The 20,069-nt window shown below is 36.8% G+C and overlaps 1 protein-coding gene across 1 annotated transcript in view; it reads left to right on the forward strand.

The window, feature by feature from the left end:
- Window positions 1-20,069, forward strand: part of SH2D4B (SH2 domain containing 4B) — a gene marked incomplete at both ends in the record, with an annotated part of 70,061 nt that overhangs the window by 38,694 nt on the left and 11,298 nt on the right. Inside the window, one exon of the mRNA XM_079536048.1 lies at window positions 2,803-2,930. Coding sequence (XP_079392174.1) covers window positions 2,803-2,930 — 128 coding nt within the window. The remainder of the gene's footprint in view (window positions 1-2,802; window positions 2,931-20,069) is intronic.

Genomic DNA, 20,069 nt, shown 5'->3' on the forward strand with positions numbered 1-20,069 from the left:
CAGGCTGCCCAGATCTTTGAAAACACGTTATGGATAGTTGTCATACTCCTAAATTTCAAAGAGTTCTCTTGGCAAACTCAAATGTTTTTGGTGTTTTTCTGTTTATTAATCTTTCATCCAACCATTCAGGGAGTACTGTGTAAAGAATTCAGCATGTAAGTGCTAGAAAGGTTATTGGTCACTGTTTTCCTGAATACATCTTCTGTCATTAATTTGGCTTTTTGCAATGATAATGACAATGTGAATTCTGTCAGAACGGTAGCATTTAATGCTGAAAGTGACAGTAGATCAAACTTTGCTTTACCAATTTGTGTTGCACCAGTGAGGAGTCCCCTCTTGTGTGGAAATCTGTTCTGCTCTGACAAATAAGTTCTTTTCTGTGTTATGTTGAATCAGAAAACCTCTGACAGTAATAGCAAAAGCAGCTTGAGATGGAATCAAAATATCACTGGCTGAGAGAGAGCAGAATATTTAAAATTGCCATCAAATCAACTTGTCAGAGGTGTTATATTTTTCTGAGCTACTTAAATAAAAGTCTTCTTTGAAATGGAGTACTATAAACACTAATGAAAATGATGTATTTTAAAACAGATGATCTGTAACTTGTAAGAAGAAGTTCTGTGCTTCTGAAGCGAGGATACTGTCTTTAAAATTTGCCCAGGGAGGTTGTGGATGCCTTGTCCTTAGATGCGTTCAAGGCCAGGTTGGATGTGGCTCTGGGTAGCCTGGTCTGGTGGTTGGTGACCCTGCACACAGCAGGGGGGTTGAAATTAGATGATCCCCAAGGTCCTTTTCAACCTAGGCCATTCTGTGAATTTGGTAGTACCAGACATGAATGTTTTGAAAAAGGGGTTGAAAAAATACTGAGGTATGTTCTGATGGTTATACAGCTCATGTTCAATACTGCTTATCTATTATAAGCTATGCTTTAAACATGTATAGTGATTCAGTATATATGTAAATGTATATAGATCAACTTCCTACCCCTAATACAAGTACGGTGAAGAAAGAATGTAGGTATCTAAAATTTTCCTTCTCTTCTGAGGTGGGAATTCAAGGGGGAGATGTACAGTATGTGGTTATTTATAGCTGGTCTGAGGCAGACCTTCAGCCTTAGGGAATGCAGGTTTAGTGTCATATCTCTAGTTTTTTCTATGTGACGCACAACCCCTGTAGTTTTACCTTCTCCTGTCTATTTATTCAGCTTTTTCCTTTTGTTCCTTTTGCATACTGTGCAAATATATGCATACATGCTTACATTTTACTTATACTTTTGTGGCGGTATTTTTCTCTTCTGTCATGTATGAACATGTTTGACAACACTAACGCTATACAAAATGACAGTGATTTTGAGATTTGCCTTTGGGCAAAAATAAATAAATTTCACAAGCCTTTTGCTGTTAAATAGTAGAAGTAGAGCAAAATAAGTTAAAAAATGGAAATGGATTGAAGGGCTTTGGAACTCAAATGGTTTCCTGTTTCTTTATCGAGGAAAGCTTTTAAAAAAACAGAAATAAGAAACATACATAGGATTTTTGTTTATTTCATTAAGTGCATATCTGTGTCTGAATCTTCACTTTCTCCACTCACTTGTATGTTTATACCTTAAAATTTGGTTATGAATGTTGGTCAGATCTACCCATGTGTTGATGGAATTTAGCAGTTACTGTTACTTTGGGCTTCATCACTCGATATTAACAAACTCAATCACTATTTTTATTAACTTTCATATCATCAAGCAGACATCATCTATCTTTTTTCTCTTATTCATTTCTAAAGATAAGTTTACTGACATGAATTACTGAACCTCACATGTCAGTTTCATGTTTGGTGCCTTCTGAGTTGACATTTTATTACTAGTTCTTCCATTACGTTGTCTGGAAATACCTGATGTTAAATAGCAGCTTCGTGGCAGGTGGGCTCAGAAAGCAAGAAATAGGTAGCTGGTACTGTACTGCTCCCTGTGAAGAGTATGTCTGTCTTGCCAAATGAAAGTGACGTTATACTACAAGTGGACATACCTGCATCAGCTTGAAGATTTGATAACTTTCGTTAACAATTTGAGCACACAGAATTCCATGGGATTTCAAACAGAAATCCATAGTAAAACCTCCCTTCTATTTGTTTACCAGGGTAAATGAGACTGTGTGCTTGACTGGAACACAATCACACTTCGTTTTGATACTATAGAGCTACCTTCAGTCCTTATGTAGGATTGCTGGATGTGTTTCCCATATATTTTACCTGACTTGCCTTTTACAAGCTAATATAATCTAAAATACTTATAAAGTTGTAAGGGAAGCTGGCAAATCAAGAGTGCCAAGGCAACATAAGGGCTTAAACCAAACATTTCCTCTCTCATGCTCGGTGGTTTAGGTAAAGGAAATATTATAGGTGATTCTGGATTAGAATTTCTTGCCAGGCCAAAGGAATATATTCTAAGCCGGAAAAAAAACTACTTGTGAAAGTTAGGTGGAATACAAAGGCTGCCTGAAATGCCCCTTGCATCTTTCGTGATAAATTGTTTTTTCAGTTGTAGTTCTTTGCTTAAGAAATTACTTAGAATTCTGTTAAATTCTGAAAATGTTTTTGTTTTAAATAAGAACCCAAAGGAATTTGAACAAATAAAAAAGAACATAAAAATTGTTCAGTGATCTATACTGAACAGCAATTACACTGAACATGCTGTACTTTTAGGTGTGTGTTGTAAAATACATACAAAAGAGATTTTGAATTATATTGACCCTTGCTTTCTTACACTGCTGATTCCCTATGTGACCACCTTCTTGCCTTTTGACATAGTAAAATCTGGGAACGTCCTTCTAGACCCTTTTCAAGAGAAGTCATCATTCGCTGGTTCAAAGAAGAGCAGGTCCCTCGACGTGCTGGGTTTGAGAGGAACACCAACAGGATTGCTCAGTGGTTTCATGGTAATATCCTGATCTTTACTTTCCCATCTTATAGAGCTGTAAGCGTACCTTCAGGAAGTAAATCTTACCGACCTTTCCTTTCAGAAAGGAATGTTTACTGACAGTGTGAAACCTGGTGCATGTTTAGCATTTTTTTTGCATCATTCCTTTTTCTTAGCATGTGCTTTCCCTATTTTCTTTTTCTGATTAAGTAGATTTGTGACTCAAATTGCTGATGTTTTTCAGGAGTATTTTGATTAAAAAAATAATAAAAAATGCTTTCTGTAATATGGCAAGCCAAGCAGGAAGAACAGACTAAGATGGGATGAGGGGGATTTAGAATGAAGTGGCAAATACAATAGTGTGATGTTATGTGAATGTCTCACATTAAATCTTTTCTTTCCCTGATTGGCAAACAAGATTTGAACTTATGTGTCTAACATCTGTTGCGCTTTGCATACCACGGTATCTTTTATTTTCTCTTTGTTTTGCAAAGAAGAAATATTGAGATGTCTTAATTGTTTTCTGAATGTCCTGGAGAATACAGGAGAATGTGTCTGTGTTGCATAAGGAAATGGCAATACAAATGAAAGCCATTCTGCAAAGCCAGAATTATGGCTAACTACTTGAGCCAAATAAACAATAATGTAATAATCATTTGGATAGGTGGGTGTTTCTATGGAAAGGACTACCGCCTAGTATTTAATATTGTTAATATTGTGATTAACAATGGGTTTTCAAAACCTCTATAAAAACATCATTGAAGAACTTCTGTATTTTCTTCTATCCCAGTTTTGGACCGTAAAATGGGAGGATACTGTTCTGCTCACATTAAGATCTTTTTGAATGCAGTGCATTAAGATATCTATTACAGCATTATTAAAGAAGTGCATTAGTTAGGTACAGAATTACATGGTTTTGCTGAGGTCAGCAGGCCCTTGCTTATCAGATTCGACTGGCAAGTCCTTCAGCTTTTTTTTTTTTTTTTTTTTCAAGATTAAGCACTAGCTTATTTGCTGTCTTCAAATTGTACTATAAATGTCTGGTATTTTCTACTCGTATAGAGATGAAGGCTTTGGGTTGTTGTTAGGCTATATTTAAAAAAGACAAGTAATAAAAGAAAATGTAGTTGCTGTTATATCTTTATCTTGGGTTATATTAATATGATAAGGTGCTGATCTCTTCTCTCTATTGACCAGTGATAGGATCCGAGGGAATGGTATTAAGCTGCATCAGGAGAGGATAAGGTTGGGTATTAGGAAAAAGTTATTCACAGAGAGGGTGGTCAGGCCCTGGAACAGGCTCTGAGGGAAGAACTCCAAGCTGCTGGAGTACAAGGGGAATGCTCTCTGACATAGGGTTTGATCTCTGTGTGGAGCCAGGGGTTGGATTCAGTGATCCTTGTGGGTTTCTTCCAACTCAGGATATTCTGTGATACTATAATTTGTTTCCTCTGTTTTCCCTTGTCCTTTAGCCTTTCTCTTCTGCTTGAAATCTGCTTAATCGTGTTATTTTTTTTTTCCTTTTCCAATTGGTTTGCCAGCCATTATGTTCAGAAGAAACTTCAAAAATGTAGGACATTGAGCCATCACATATTCTGTTCAGCATTTGGTAATTTTTCATTCAGAACATACAAGAGAGTTAGTTCCCTTCTTGTCTGGGGAGTGGTTGATTTCTAAATATTTCCCCAGCTTTAGTTGATTCTAATGTCTTACTACTGTTGATTTTATTTATCCACTTTTTCCACATTATTTATCCATTTTATTTATCTGAGAGAGTGGGATCTCTCAGAAGTATGCTGAGAGTAACGTGAGATGACTAAATGAGGAATTTGCGAATTGCCTGTCTGTTATGTGGCTTCATGTATGTTTGCTAAGCGCTTTATGCAGCATTGTGTCAACTCTGCTTGCCTTGAGGTTGAAAGAATAGTTCAAAGGCTGCAGTTCAGAATATCACAGGGTTGGAAGGGACCTCAAGGATCATGAATCACCAACCCCCCTGCCACAGGCAGGGCCACCAACCTCCCCATTTAATACCAGACCAGGCTGCCCAGGGCCCCATCCAGCCTGGCCTTCAACAGTTCCAGGGATGGACAGGGCATCCACAACCTCTCTGGGCAGCCTGTTCCAGCACCTCACCACTCTCATAGTAAAGAACTTCCCCCTGCCATCCAATCTAAACCTTCCCTCCCTCTTAAACTTAGAACTGTTTCCCCTTGTCCTGCTGTTATCTACTCTTTCAAAGAGTTGATTCCCCTCTGTTTGTAGGCTGCCTTTAGGTACTGAAAGGCTGCAATGAGGTCACCTCACAGCCTTCTTTTCTTCAGGAAAAGAATATCTGTAAATTTCATGGCTTGTGAGTGCTGGGGGAAGGTACCAGGTGAACACAAGCTGATGGTTATTGCCGTCTGGTAGAAGGAATGCACAGGTTGCCTTTAGTCATCATTCCTATTCCACATAGATATTACCACAAATGTTTTTAGGACTTGCTGTCACCTTTTCTGGAAGTCTTCCCAAGAGCAGATCTGGAACAAGTTTGGTCACCAAATTATGTTCTCACTGTATAACTTTACATCAGAGAATAGATAGATGCATACTGTTAGGCATGAGTAGAAAGGTATACATTTCTGTCATCCATACTGACCCTATTCTGTGTGTACACAGAGCACATTAGTCTCCAAGGCTGTTAGTCTCATGCTTTTCATCACTGCTGAATTCAGACACAGAGATGAAAGATGTTCATATGCCAGCTGTTATGCAGGATGAAGAAGAGCCCTCTGTTGGATAATATGGAGCTCGTTACACGCTGAATGAGGCAAGTCAGGCTGGAAAATCTGTCTAGCATTTGAAGGTCTGATGACAGGGTCACTCTGGTTTTGCACCATAGCCTGTAGATAATAGCCATACTGTAGTTTTAATTTATTTTAAATAATTATAAAGTAGTACTGTTTATAACCTCCATGTATAGGTTTTATGTTTTGGAATGCTATGCAAGAAGAAGATTGTCCTTGCAGGGCTCTACATATTCTCTATATGGGTGGATTTAAACATAGCTATTAGAATCATGTTTACCTATTCATTTTTTGGGAGATGGAATGATGTTTTTTATATTCCCAGAATGTTTCACTATCAAACGTTTACTGCATTTCTAATAGTGCTTTTCTGAGACAGAACTTGGAGTTGTGTTTAGATCCTGCAATAGGTTCCTGCATGTGATTATGGATGTTATGAGTAAAGTCAGATACATAAATTGTGATCCAAATCCTTCATCAGCTCTAGTTCAGTTCTCAGCTTCTTCCTTAGGAAATAATAGATGTTTTGCTGTTTCTGAGAACTAAGATGATCACGTCACTCTACTTAGTTCATAATGATTGTTTTAGTGTGTTGATTCTTTTGAAGGTTTTGGAATTGTATTTCTAGTGCCATTACAGTTCCAAAGTGTCTACACAGGCAGGTTATTAGCAAACAAAATAAATGTTTTAGGCTCATGGCTCCACTTGGAAGGGAGCAAAGTATCACGGTGAGGTAATGTGAGCTGTAGCGTGTGGCGAGGAGAAAGGAAGCTCAAAAGAGCTGCAGGGAAATTGTAGAATGAGGTAAATGAATAATTAATGTGAATAGGCTAATTGCTTGTGTGGAATTGTTTTCTTATTCTTCTACAATACATTGTCCTTCTTGACTGCTTGTTAACTGGAAGCTATGTTCTAAAGATGTAGATGAGATAGAGAAAGGCAATTTCACTAAGGAGATACTGTAGACACTAAAAATGTGAGACTATAAATAACAGGTGACTACAGGAGTAGAAACAAGTTTATAGTGTTAACAGTTTCATTAATACAAACTGATCAGGTGCCATGCCTGATCAAAGATTAAAAAATATGGTGGTTTTTTTTCCAATTATGTGCTTTTGAGTTTAAGCTTGTGCCAGAAAGTTCTTTGAATCTTTTTCATAGAGCTTACTTCTGCGTGAGCTTATTAATCGCTTAATGGAAAAATATTTTGCTATTAAAAATGAAATTGATTTACATTCTGGAGACTTGTTGCCCCCTCTATTTAAAACACTTTTAAAGATTTTCATCTCTGTGTGCTTCTATTACAACATGAGCACTTATGATTTCATTTAGTAGGCCACAGTGATGGCTTAGTGTATTTGCCTGTAATTTTACATTAGAGCTCTGTGTTGTGTCGCCTTAGTGAATTGGACTGTAGGTGGTTAGTTTTTCTCAATTACTATAGCTATTTCATTCAGACTGTATGTAACATCACATTACATAAAGTAAAAAGGAGAGATTGTATAATCATAGAACCGTTGAGTTAGAAGAGACCTTTAAAGGTCATCTAGTCCAAATTCCCTGCAATGAACAGGAACATGCACAGCTAGATCAGGTTGTCCAGGGCTTGATCCAGCCTTGCCTTGTAAGTCTTCAGGGATGGGGCATCAACCACATCTCTGAGCAACCTGTTCTTCCATCTTCCCACCATCAGTGTAAAAGACCTCTTCCTTGAACCCAGTCTAAATCTACCTTCTTCGAGCTTGTATCCATTTCCCCTTGTTTTGTCACAACAGATCCTGCTAAAGAGTCTATCTGCTTCTTTCCTGTAGCTCCCCTTTAGATATTGAAAGGCCACTATCAGGTCACCTCGCAGCTTTCTCTTCTCCAGGCTGAACAGCCCCAGCTCTGTCAGCCTGTCCTCGTAGGAGAGGTGTTCCATCATTTTTGTGGCTCTCCTCTAGACGCACTCCATGAGGTCCATGTCTCTTTTGTACCGAGGACTCCACATTTGGATGCAGTACTCCAGGTAAGCCCTCACCTGCACAGAATAGAGGAGCAGGATCGCCTCCATCGACCTGCTGGTCACGCATCTTTTGATGCAGCCCACTATACATTTGGCTTTCTGTGCTGCAAGGTCACGCTGCTCTCTCATGTTCAGCTTCCCATCTGCCAGTATCCCCAGGTCTTTTTTGACTGGGCTGTACTCAATCCTTTCATCCCTCAGCTTGTATTGGTAATGAGGGTTGCCTCAACCCATGTGCCATGTCTTGCGTTTGGATTTGTTAAACATCATGAGGTTCATCTGGGCCCACTGTTCAAGCCTGTCATGTCCCTCTGAAAGCATCCTGTCCCTCTGCTGTGTCAACTACACACCACAGTTTGGTGTTATCAGCGAACTTGCTGAGGGTGCCCTCGACCCTGCTGTCAGTGTCACTGATGAAGATATTGAAGAGTATCAGTCACAGCACTGACCCTTGAGGGACGCCACTCACCACTGATCTCCATTCAGACATGGATCCATTGACCACCACTCTCTGGACTTGATCCTGCAGCCAGTTCTATGTCCATTGAACATTCCACCAGTCAAATCCGTACCTTTCCAGTTGGGAGGGAAGGATGTTGAGGGGTACTGTCAAAGGCCTTGCTAAGTCTAGATAGATGATATCAGTGGCTCTTCCCCTGTCCATTGATGCAGGATGTTCCTGAGCTGAAAGCTCTGCTGTTCATCTATGGAAATGAAAGAAATATCTATGTAAAAAAACTCAAACAAGTGAGAGCATAGATTATTTGGAAAAAATAAAAAAAACATATATAAGGACCTAAAACTTATGCATTTTAAAGAAAATAAGGACGAATATTTTCAAGTACAATGTCCTTCTACCTACAAAGGTTGTGTATTCTATGACTGGGGGAAAATGATGCTGATCACGTATTATGATAAAAGTGAATGCAGAAAGCCTTGTTTGCCTGACCAACTTCATGAATCTGAGCTGTGCTTCCCTTTTACATATACTGTAGTGTGTTCCCTAGACAATGGATCATGTTTTTTCCTTTCCGTGTCAGTCATGTGTTTTCATTAGTTATTTCATCTGCACACAAAGTGCACTTAGATGTCAGCCATTGCCAGCATAAGGTATTCAGCTCATACTACATATCTTTAAATACTGGATCTGGATATTTTTCCTTTTCTAGCGTAGCACGTGTGTTCTGGATAGAACTTTGTTAATGTTGGACAAACTATTGATATCCTACCTATTAGTAATCCATATCTGATTGTCATGTGTGCCTGCAGCCCTTCTTTCTTTGCCTGCAGCGTTATGCTAACATACATTCTACTTTACAGGCATCCACTTGGCCGCCTTCAGCTTACGCTAGAGTAAGTCACATTTATTATTTTACCTGCAGTATTTTCTCTGTGAAGTACAACAAATATCTTTAGACTCAAGGTCAGAAAATTTTCCTGTTCGCTCAGCAGATGGCCGCCTTTCTGATCCTTCTGTCTTACTACTCAAAGTACTGAAACCATGATGCTATTGATCCAGCCTGTAGGCAAAGGATGACAAGTTATCAGTTGGATAGTTCTTTTGAAACCATGCTGTTTTCCTGCTAAGCAAGCCTACCTCTCTCAAACAGGGTATCAGCAGGTATGTTGTGTAGTCATGCGGGGGGGAAAGCATGCACCTGCACAAAATTACGTTGCTGGTTAGTCTTAAGTATAGATCAGCCAGTTAGAAACAGATTGTGACACTTAAAGTGCTCTCACAACGGGAGATAAACAGTAGGAAATAATATGAAACAAAGCGAAGAGATTTCTGTGAGTCTGTTGGCAGCTAAACCTTTATGAGCAGCTTCTCAATATGATTCTGGATGAAGGCAGAATGAGTTGCAGAGTGGGAAACACAAATTCACTCTTTTCCTGCAAGGGAATGACAACTCCTTCTTCTCTCTTGAATTTCAGAAAAGTCAGTTCTTCTTTCTACTTCCTTGTCTTTCAGTGAATGGGACTGTCACATCACCATCTTGTGAAACTTTTTGAGGTAAAACTCCAAAAGAGCTTGACAGAATAACACACTGTATTGTAACTTACTTCCGCATCCAGGATGAGTACCTGTAGTATAACACATAATAGACCTTAATCCATTATATGAAAGATTAAATTATATAGAATTCCACAGAACATTCTGCCATTGCTATTAATGCTGTCACTGTTGTATTTCTGGGGAGCACATGGATTTTTGTAAATCCATTCCACTGTGCTTGATGGAAAAAATGTTTTGGATTTGTAGTGAGATGCAAATATTTACAGATGTTTCTGTGCAAGGTATCAGAGAATTAATTAACCATGGGACAGAACTTGCTTCTGTTTTCATTCTTAACCATGCTGTTGTTTTCCGAGTAAGGTTTGAGATCATAGGGTGCCAGTTGCAGTAAGGGATTCTGCATACTCTCACCCTGTGTCCAGATCCTCTTATGTAAGTAAAATTATTTGATTGATGAAAATCAGATAAAGCAGAAGGTTCAAGTTCAGACTTGAGATAAGAAATTAAGAAAACATTTCTGTTTTCATCTTCTTGTGAGTGTGAGTCTAGCTGCTAGCTCATTTACCTTAATTCTAGTTGTAGGGAATGGTGACCGTTTTTAATGGCTTAACAGAGAACTGGGGTGGACTCCAAAGGATGTCCAGATCTGGATCACTGCAAGAGCTGCATATGGTTATTATCATGCCATTCTTTGGGCATTAAGTTTTTCCTATCCAAATATTATTCTCATTTTATTTCCAACTGTTTTTCAATGTTTGATTGACTAAATCAAAACATGAGAATGTTGCAAGCAGCTAGAAAGGACTGTAATTAACAAGATAGATTAAAGTTCTGAAATCTAGTCAATTGTGTGACAAGAAAAGTAACTTATTATTCTCCCTGACTTGTTTTTCTTTGAGTTAGAAAAAGAAGTGCAGTTTCTTAAGTACTTACAGAAAATACCATGATCAAACTGCTTCATAGAAATCTATCTGGAACAATTATTTTAGTATGAATACAGAAAATGTTCTAAATGTAGCATGATTTAGATTTTATTCCTAAATCAATACTAAGTTTTAATGACTGCTTAGTTAAAAACAAACAAACAAAAAAAAAACATGTAGAAAGATCCCTTCTAAGTCCAGTAATGTGATTGTGAGAACAAATGTAAACAGACTTCAGATTTGACTACTACTAAAAAAAAAAATACGGATTCTTAAACCTTGTATATATTCAATATACTCTCAGGCAAAAAACATTTTCCTTCACCATTGAAAAAGCTTTGAAAGTGAAGAACTCAGTATATGTTCTGCTTAGTTTCCTGCTATAAGATATATTGTAAAATCTCATTTGTAGGTCTGCATGTTATCTGTGACTTTTTCTCCTTATATTGAGTGAGCTCTTCTGTTATTGTGGTTTGCTGTTACAGTTGTCATTGAGATTTCCAAAAAAAGTCTTAACAGCTTCTTCAACATCTATGAAATGCTCTATGTACATTGTGAAATGTGTTTTTGAAGACCATCATTGACATATTTGTTTGGTAGTAAATATGATGTGATAGGCATGTGGCTATTTGTACACATATTAAAAAAAATCCTTAAATTTTCCTATTTTTTGGATCCGTTCATTTCGTTATAGAAAGTAGATGGCTTGATTGATTATTTTTTAGTGGTGGATGTATTCTTGTCAACAACCAGATGCCTTTGTGTTTTCAACTGCCTTTCTTCTGTGTCTAATTCACAACGAAGAACTTTATCACTAGAGGCTCTGGGAAGTTTTTATTTACCTGATATTGTTAAGTAGATTTGGTGATCGCAGAGAAAATTGAACTGTATAATTGTCATTACAACTGATAACATCTTCAGTGTGTTTGTGTTAGTGTGTCTGGCTACAAACGGGGGGCCAAATTTGTAGCACTACTCTCTCTAGGTTCTTTCTGAAGTTAGTTGTTTCATGCTAGGTTCATACAGCAACTCTCACCTACGTTGTAAGGTGCAAGGAAACTTACCATGGGAAGGGAGAAGCTGGATATTTCTGCAGCTTGTTGACAATGCCTTTCTGGACCCTACCTGATTGAGCCCTGGCTGACTTCCCAGGGCTGCTGTATGACAGACTCAGAATGAAAAAGTCAGCTCTTGTTTATAGGTCAAACTGGAACTTTAATGACTCTTGTTGGATGCAGTGAAGAATCTAAACTTTCATAGACTCAGATAAAAAGCAAATTAAAATTAAAATGACATAGGTATATCAATACAAATTGGTATCAGTGTAAAAGGCCAGTGGAAAACATTAGCAGCTCTAGTAAATTAGAAGTTTGTTCAAGGCTGTAATGTGATATTCTGTTTACTACCATGTTACTCAATTAACTTCTAGTCATTTCAGTGTCTATTCATTGGGCAAATGCTCTTACAGTGAGACTGTTAAATTAATGAAATCGTATTCATAATGCATTCTCAGTGTGCTGAATGACAGATCAATATCTGCATAAAATAAAGCCAGTTAATGTAGCAGTATACCGGGAAGACTCTGTAAGAAGGCTCTGAACACAATCAACCTGGATGTCACCTTTCCATAGGTAACTGGTAAAATTCAAAAAAAAAACAAAAAAAAACAAAAAAAAACCAAAAAAAAAAAAACAAAAAACAAAAAACAAAAACAAAAAAAACAAACAAAAAAAAAAAAAACAAAAAAACCCCAACACTTTCCATATGTCTGCACACTTTATATTACACCATTCAGGATGTTTACAGAAAATGTTGAAGCTTGCCTATTTACAGATAGATTTGCTTTTCATTTAACTCATGAGCACATTTTCTATATCTAGTAGTCCTTTCTTATGTTGAAATCTTACTGTTCTGTTTCACAGTAGTGACTGTGAAGCTTCATGTTTGCTTTAGGTAGGACTACAAATTAATTGCCATTCTGTGAAGCACTACGGCTAAGTATTTGTAAATATTTCTACAGATACAAAATAGAAGCAAATTACTTGGGCCCATAGAACTATCAACCATGTTTCCTAATCTAAAGCTCATCCAGACTTCTTCCTTTTATACTCTATACATATTTCTTAATCTTTTAACTAACAATTATGAAATTATATGCTATGTGAAGTATTCCAGAATCCAGTCAGTAATGCTTATTTTGGAAAATGTGTGCTGTTTTAAAGGACTGTGCAGTTTATCCTTCTAGATAGATGTTCTGTCTTTGACTCGTGTTTCTTGTTCAGATGAAACACTTGTTAATTTGCAAATATAAGTGTTTCTTCTGGCACTGTTTGTTTTTGTTTTTTTTTTTTTTTTTTCAGAAGAATTTCTTGTTAAATGTACGTTTATAGTTGAGTGAAGTGAGTTTAGGGAAGCTGATAAAATCCAATTCATGCCAAAATTGAGAGAAGTAATCTGAAAAAAACTAAAGCAGTAAAATTAAATGACAGAGATTGTACTATGCAACTTAATTACTCTCGAGATATTTTCTGACAGCTTCACGCAAAGCATAATGAGGACAAGATGTTACCTTTACTGAGGTGATAAAACACTGTTAACAAAGGGATCTAGATATTTCAGGTTAACAGTTGTCTTCACATCTGAAAAGGAGAAATGAAATGAAGCCCATCTTTGGTGGTTTACTTTACGTGTTGCTCTGAACATATCAAGAAATGACTCTTTTGTAAAGCACTTAATCCCCTAAATTAGATAGATTTAGGATGTACTGGATTTATGCTCAGTGCGGGGAAGGCTTTGTTCATGTTACTATTTTTCTTAAACCCTTTTTTTCCTTCTTCTCTATTGCCACATTGGGACTCAATATCTATTTCTTCTTAGTAAGAACTTCTGAGCAGCAACTCGTGTAGAAGCAGCACAAGCACTGTTTCTGTCCCAGTAGAATGTGCTTGGGAGGATACCCTGCTCCTTTCCACACTCTTCTACTCTCTTGCTTTCATAATGTATTTCAGATTTATATTTGTATGAGCACACTCACTTCTGTTTTAAACATCTGTTTTTCTAACATTAGTCAAGATGCAATATCGTCTGTTTTAAGAGCACAATAAACCTTTCAGATACTTAAATTCATTTCTTCAGATTCCCAGGTACCTGATCCTATTTATGATGGTGCAAATGTTAGTGATTTTTTTTTTTTTTCCTTTCAAAGAGCGTAACATGATGTTAAACATTGATGTTAACAAACATTCTTCTTATTGGTTAGGTACATATGTCACCCAAATGAAGAGGAGAAGCTCCATTTAACCAAAATTCAAAAGCCTAAATATTCTGATGGAGCGTTATCCAGAAAAGTGCAACTCACCTGCATGTCTGTGTTTGCATATAGGTATAAAATATTTTTAACCAGCTGTAAATAATTTTGTGGTATAGGTATATTTCAAAACATAACAATTGAAATTTAATTGATATTATTATTTGTTTAGTTTGTTTCTTCCTTCTCTGTACTATGTTGTACAGAAATGCCATTTACATGATGCAGTCATCCAATAATACTTGTATTGAATCTGAATCCTGATTATTCTTCTGCTTCAGAAAGAGGACAGGATTTAATTCAGTTTATGCCACTTTAACAAGTGATTGAACCAAACTGCAAAGCACTTTTAGAAATGACACTGCATGAATATGTCAGTAAAAGCAAAAATGTATAATAGAGTTACCAAATGCACTTGGACAACTTTTGGTGTAGTGTTTTCTTGTCTGTGGATATATTAGAAATGTTGTAAACATAACAATTATTGTGGCTTTGAGCACAACAGTAGCAGTGTTGGTTCTTGGAAATATAAAATTTAGGGATATAAAGAAGAATCATTCTCAGAAGCAATTTATCCATTTAAGAATCTCTCACTATGGCTTATTAGGACATAAATTCTAAAACAACTTTCTGCAGGGCATTGTTACCATCCTGCAAGATGGTGGCTCAGGTGGGGAAGGGGAATGGGTGGTTTCTTCCTCTCTCTGGGTAAGATATATAATTTCTGCTACATTGTTACTTAAGTTAGTTAGGAACTTCAGTACTTGCCATGAACAACTCATAAATCCTATGCCCCCCTCTGCTTTTATCTTGCTCTTTCATCTACCTACAGTAGATCTACATTAAGATCTACTGTAGTCAATATGTCTGCATATTTAAATGATTAAAGCTTACTTGTGTCAAAATTAATAAAGTCTCTTTTCCGGGTTAGATTTATTTGCAGGTTTTCTTGTGGAACACTTGAAATTTGGAAATAATCATTGAAATGAGAACTGTTAATTAGAAGTTGTTAGTGGCTTTTATTTTGTGGTGAATCTTTTGACTTGGAAATACCATAGAAGTATTAGAAATAATGTTGTCAGTTTTTATACAAAAGCCATTCCTTCTGAACAGAAAACCTTTGCTTTGAAATTTCAATTAATTTATAGATTTAAAAGTTGAAAAAAAAATGCAATAATATTTAAAAATATTATGAAACTGGAATATTCGTGTTAACTAGCTCCAATATATTTATGGATCATCAATTTGACTATTTCTTTTTCCTGACATTAATGATTTACAGCAAATTTTGCTGGGGTAAAACCAATGAATTTCCCCATCTGCCAGGTGATGAGATGCCCATTCATTTTTTGTCTATTGTTGAAGTCTTGCTCTGAACAAAGATCTTAAACTAAAAACTGGTTTCTCCAGTAGTAAGTCTGTTCTCATTTACAAACCTTTTGTTTGCAATTGTTCAGACTTGTTGTCTTCCACTTACAGAAAGTAGTAATATACACATGCTAAGAGAGCAGATGCCTTGAGTTCTAGGTTCCAAATGCAGCTTAGTGCCACATAAGAGAACTTGCACAAAATTCTGATTCTAATGCTTTCAACTTTCAAAATTTCCTGTAATGGATAATTTTGACTTGCAAATGGTTTCCACTTTTTATATTACTTTTTCTGAGTTGTTTTTAAAATGAACTTTTTATCCAAAGAATAATTTTCCCCAGCCTCACATACTTCTCTATATGTTGTACGTGTTCTGAGCTGTACCTCCCAGCTTAATTATCTTATTGTAAACATCTCTGTGTGGATGTCATCCTGGCCAAGGCTATTTAATAGTAGCACTATTCTGTGCACCACTCTTGTTTATTTTCTACCTCTGAAGTATAATCTGACAATGTTGCTTCAAAATTGGTTGTATGAAGCCAGGAAGGAGCTGTGTAAAAAGAGACTATTTTTAAAATTAATTCTTCAACTTTGTCTTTTTACAGAAAACTTGATCAAAAGAGTCTCATCAAGAAGTTCATTTGTGTAATTGGCTTGACAAAAGCTTGATCTTCTATATTTTCTTGTGTCTGTGCTGCCCTCAGAAGTAGTCAGGAGGAGCAAGGATTTATGATGGCTGGAGTTATGAGAACATAAGCAGATCCTTGGAGGGCTTTTGATCTCTTATCCTCTCCTTTTGCAGACCAGCTTTCTTATCTTTTCCCTTGATGTAGATTTCATTTGCATATTGGAAGATTTTCTCTATCCTTTTTGAATTCAGAAATTCAAATTCAGTAAATCAAAGTATGAGGATTTAAATGGGAGATTACAAGATGAGTAACTGATTTGGTTAAGAAGAATCGCTCGCGAATCATGCCCACAAGCTAGAATTTCTTTTTCCTCTGTTATTTGTGTGATCAGGACCAAACGAATGCAACTATTTTGCCTACCTGGAGAAAGTATGGTGAGTTTTGTCCAGCTTTCTAAGAAACTGCCAACTGTTTCAGTTTTCGTGCACAACACTTTATCAGTACTGTTGTACTAGAGCAGAGCTATTTCTCTTCTATTACTCGGCCAGGATCAAAGCTTAAATCAGCTTCTTTCCTTCAGATATTTTTTTTTGTGTGCGCTACACCATCCTATAGTTTCTAGCCTAGTCAGGCTGCTCAAGTGAGCTATTCCTGTGAGTGCTCTACTGTTTTTACAAATGCTAGTATTTCAAGAGGTACAGTAAGGTTTTAACGTCTACTTTGCAGTAGTCACATCATACCTCTATCACAAAAGTTTATTGATTGTTTAGTGGGTTTTTTCACACTGAACAGGAATAAAAATACACTTCCATTTATATGATAAAGAGGTGAGTGTATCCTACAGGAGTAATATTTGTAATAAAGTTCCCTATTTGGATTAGCATATTGATATTCTTTCAAAGACTGCTTGTTTCTTATCTTCAGACTTCTCCATGAATATGCTTATTTCCATGCTATAAAGGCTGGTCTGACAGTCCTTGAATTATAGAATCATAGAATCATGGAGTGGTTTGGGTTAGAAGGGACCTCAAAGATCCTTTAGTTAAAAGCCCCATGCGATGGGCAGGGTTGCCACCTGCTAGAACAGCATCCACCAGGCACCATCCAACCTGGTCTTGAAAACCTCTAGGGATGGGACATGTGCAGCCTCGCTGAGCAGAGTGTTTGAGCGTCCCTCCCTGTGAAAAATTTCACCTTGGAACGTATTCTAAATCTCCCATCCATTAGTTGCCCTGTCCTGTTACTATTTAGTCATGTAAAAAGTTACTTTCAGAGTGACCTGTGTATTTTTAAAAAATGTTAACTAAGTACAATGGTCTCTAGGTTGCTTGTACAGGACGGATGTGTTTTTTTTCCTTTTGTTTGCTTTTTTTTTTTTTTTTTTAACTTTCAGAAAACTTTTATAAAACTTTCATTTTCTATTTTCATCCCAACAGAAAAGAGAAAAACACAATTATGAAGAATATTTGCATTGTTTATGAAGGGCATTCCCTGGTATCAGTCTTACTTTGACTTTACCAGAACGTAGAAGCTTCCAATTTAAGTCAGTGTGAGCATTATAACATAAAATATTCTTGCCTCTATTTTTTTTATTAAGTTATTGATACTAAGTAGGTAAATTACACTCATGGAATATGGTTGAAGAAGACATTGAGAATATAAAGGTAAATTGCTCCAATTTTTGTATGACCTACTTTTCAAAAACTGTACAGATGAGAAAAACTAAGGGATAATAGCAGAGGTTTAATGCAGGACAGCCCATCCCTAAAGAAAAGTTCAAATGTATACATATAGATGAGGTAAAATTAGAAACACAAAAGATTAAATCCCTTTATTGTACAACCTTTTCTTTTATGATAGGCAACAATAATGTACAAGGAAGAGTTTGAAATCTGTTTTCCTTCTGGCTAATGCATTCTATATGCTGATCTGAAAGTAAGGAAAGAAAGAAACCAGCAATGTGCTTTGAGGAGACATTAACAGACAAATTTATAGCTCTATTATACCAGTGGTGTATTCAGGCAAGTAATGCAAACGCCTATCTTTTATGTGCTGCACTGCTTGTTAGTGAATGCGGTGTAAATATTTTGACAGTGAGTATAAAAGGCTTTTTACAGTATTTGATAGTCTGGATGTAGAATGAACTTTAAAGGAGACAATTAATGGGTATGTTTTCAGCAAAGTGCATAGGGAATTAACTCTGAGCCACACTGGCGTCAATGAATGTAGCACATCTGATTTTCTGTAGATCTGAAGGAAAATACCCATTATAATTGTATTACTCATTTAGATAGAATTTTCAGAGATCCCTGGGAGTGGAAGGCACTCATTTCTTTCTGAATTTTAGTAGCTTTTTAATTGCTTTAAGGAATCTTTACTTCAGAGAATTAAGGAAGCTTCTGAGATCTGAGCTTTCCTTCTTTTATGAGCTGATCCTGATAGAACAGAGAGATGAATCTGTATTATAAAACAAAACAAAACATCAGTAGTGTGTATTTATTCCTATGACACTTTGTCTTGGTGAATTTCTCCTGTAAGTAGAGGCAAAGGGTAGTTCTGTTCACCTTATGTCTTCAAGGAGAGCTTGTTCAAAAGCATAGTGTGTCATTAATATTCCTCATCCTTGCCTGAAGGGATCTCATGCCATCAGAAGCACATTATTCCTCTGAGCCTTCATTTTCTATATGTCTCTGTTTGTAGCCCAGAACATGCCGTCCATGCTGAGCAAGGCTTACAAGGGAGGTAGTTGAAATTCACTGAAGTGTTGTTTCCCAGTGCTGTTTGTATCTTCCATCTACCAGGATGGTTAAAAAGAAGAACAATCAAGAAGAATGGGTAGTGAACTCCTGCTTACTTTTCCATCGTGCAGATTAATCTCTATTTCAGGCATGCTACTTGATACATTGCTGCTGAGCTTGCACAGTATAAAAGGTGGTGAATCTGGAATAAAAAAAGGTGTCTGCGGAGGCTTCCTAACCAATGTTTGTTCACTTTGCCTCTGTAACTCAGAGAAGTCTGGCTCTTTCCTGACAGCTGAGTACCAGAAAACTGTCTGTGAAATGTCCAGTGTACTTCAAATTTACATTCAATCAGTTGCTTCCTAAGTACATCCCGGCTTTCCTTCCCATTTTTCTTCTTAACATACAGGAAGGTTTTAATTTCAATTAAACCTGTATTTTAGGTTTTGCTTTATGTAACCTATTGTCAGTCTTTCTTTCTTATCAGCACAAAGACCTATGGACCCTTGTTTCATAACTGTTATGGGCACTGTACTATTTACTGGGACTTAAATCAGATTACCAATGTGAAGAAAAACAATAAATATCAGCATTATCATCCCTGTAAGTAGGAAGAGCATTTCATAGGAATACTGCAATCCTGGGCTTTTTGGGTTCTTGTGACACTTGTGGTCAGATTTTGGAAAACAAACACAAACAAGCAAAAACCTCAACTGTTAATATGATGGTGTGTGGCATTTTATTTTATCTATTATTATTTTAAAACCTGGGCATTTATTTTGATGCCTAAATGGGAGTAGAACTCTTTTGAAGGTCTAGTCCCATGTGAGTTTATTCTGCATTAACAGCAGATGGTGAATGGTTTCAGCAGCTTTGTTTCTATTACCAGCAGGCTTTGATTTACTCCTTTGCTTTGCTTTTTTGTCTTTATTGCTTCTATTCTGAAACAGCAGAGATAGAGCTATTGTTATGTCTCAGCCATAGCTTTTCTCACACAATACTATTGATTTCTTCTTTCACTGTTTGTTTTTTGTACCATATTTAAAAAAACAGAGTTGCTTTAAAAGGGAAAAAGGAAATTAAACCTTTTAGTTAGTTGGTACACAGCAAGATCCCACTGCTGAAAATACTTGTGCATATACTAAATGGTGTATGTTAATTCTGCTGTAAATGCCAGAGATTTGACCTACAAGGTCTACTCTGAGAATAATCCCTCCCATTTTATGATGTTGGTCCACAACATCGGAGGTGGATGTTGGTAGTATGGCAGTAGAGGTTGAACCTTCTTGCCAATATTCTTTTAAGTTTGGTTGCCAGGTGACAGACGGCAGCCGAGGGGCACTCTATCAAAGTGGTGTCTGACATGGAAATGTATCTGGAGC

The sequence above is a fragment of the Tetrao urogallus genome (genome assembly GCF_951394365.1).
Source record: "Tetrao urogallus genome assembly, chromosome: 5".
In the NCBI taxonomy this organism is placed as follows: Eukaryota; Metazoa; Chordata; class Aves; order Galliformes; family Phasianidae; genus Tetrao; species Tetrao urogallus.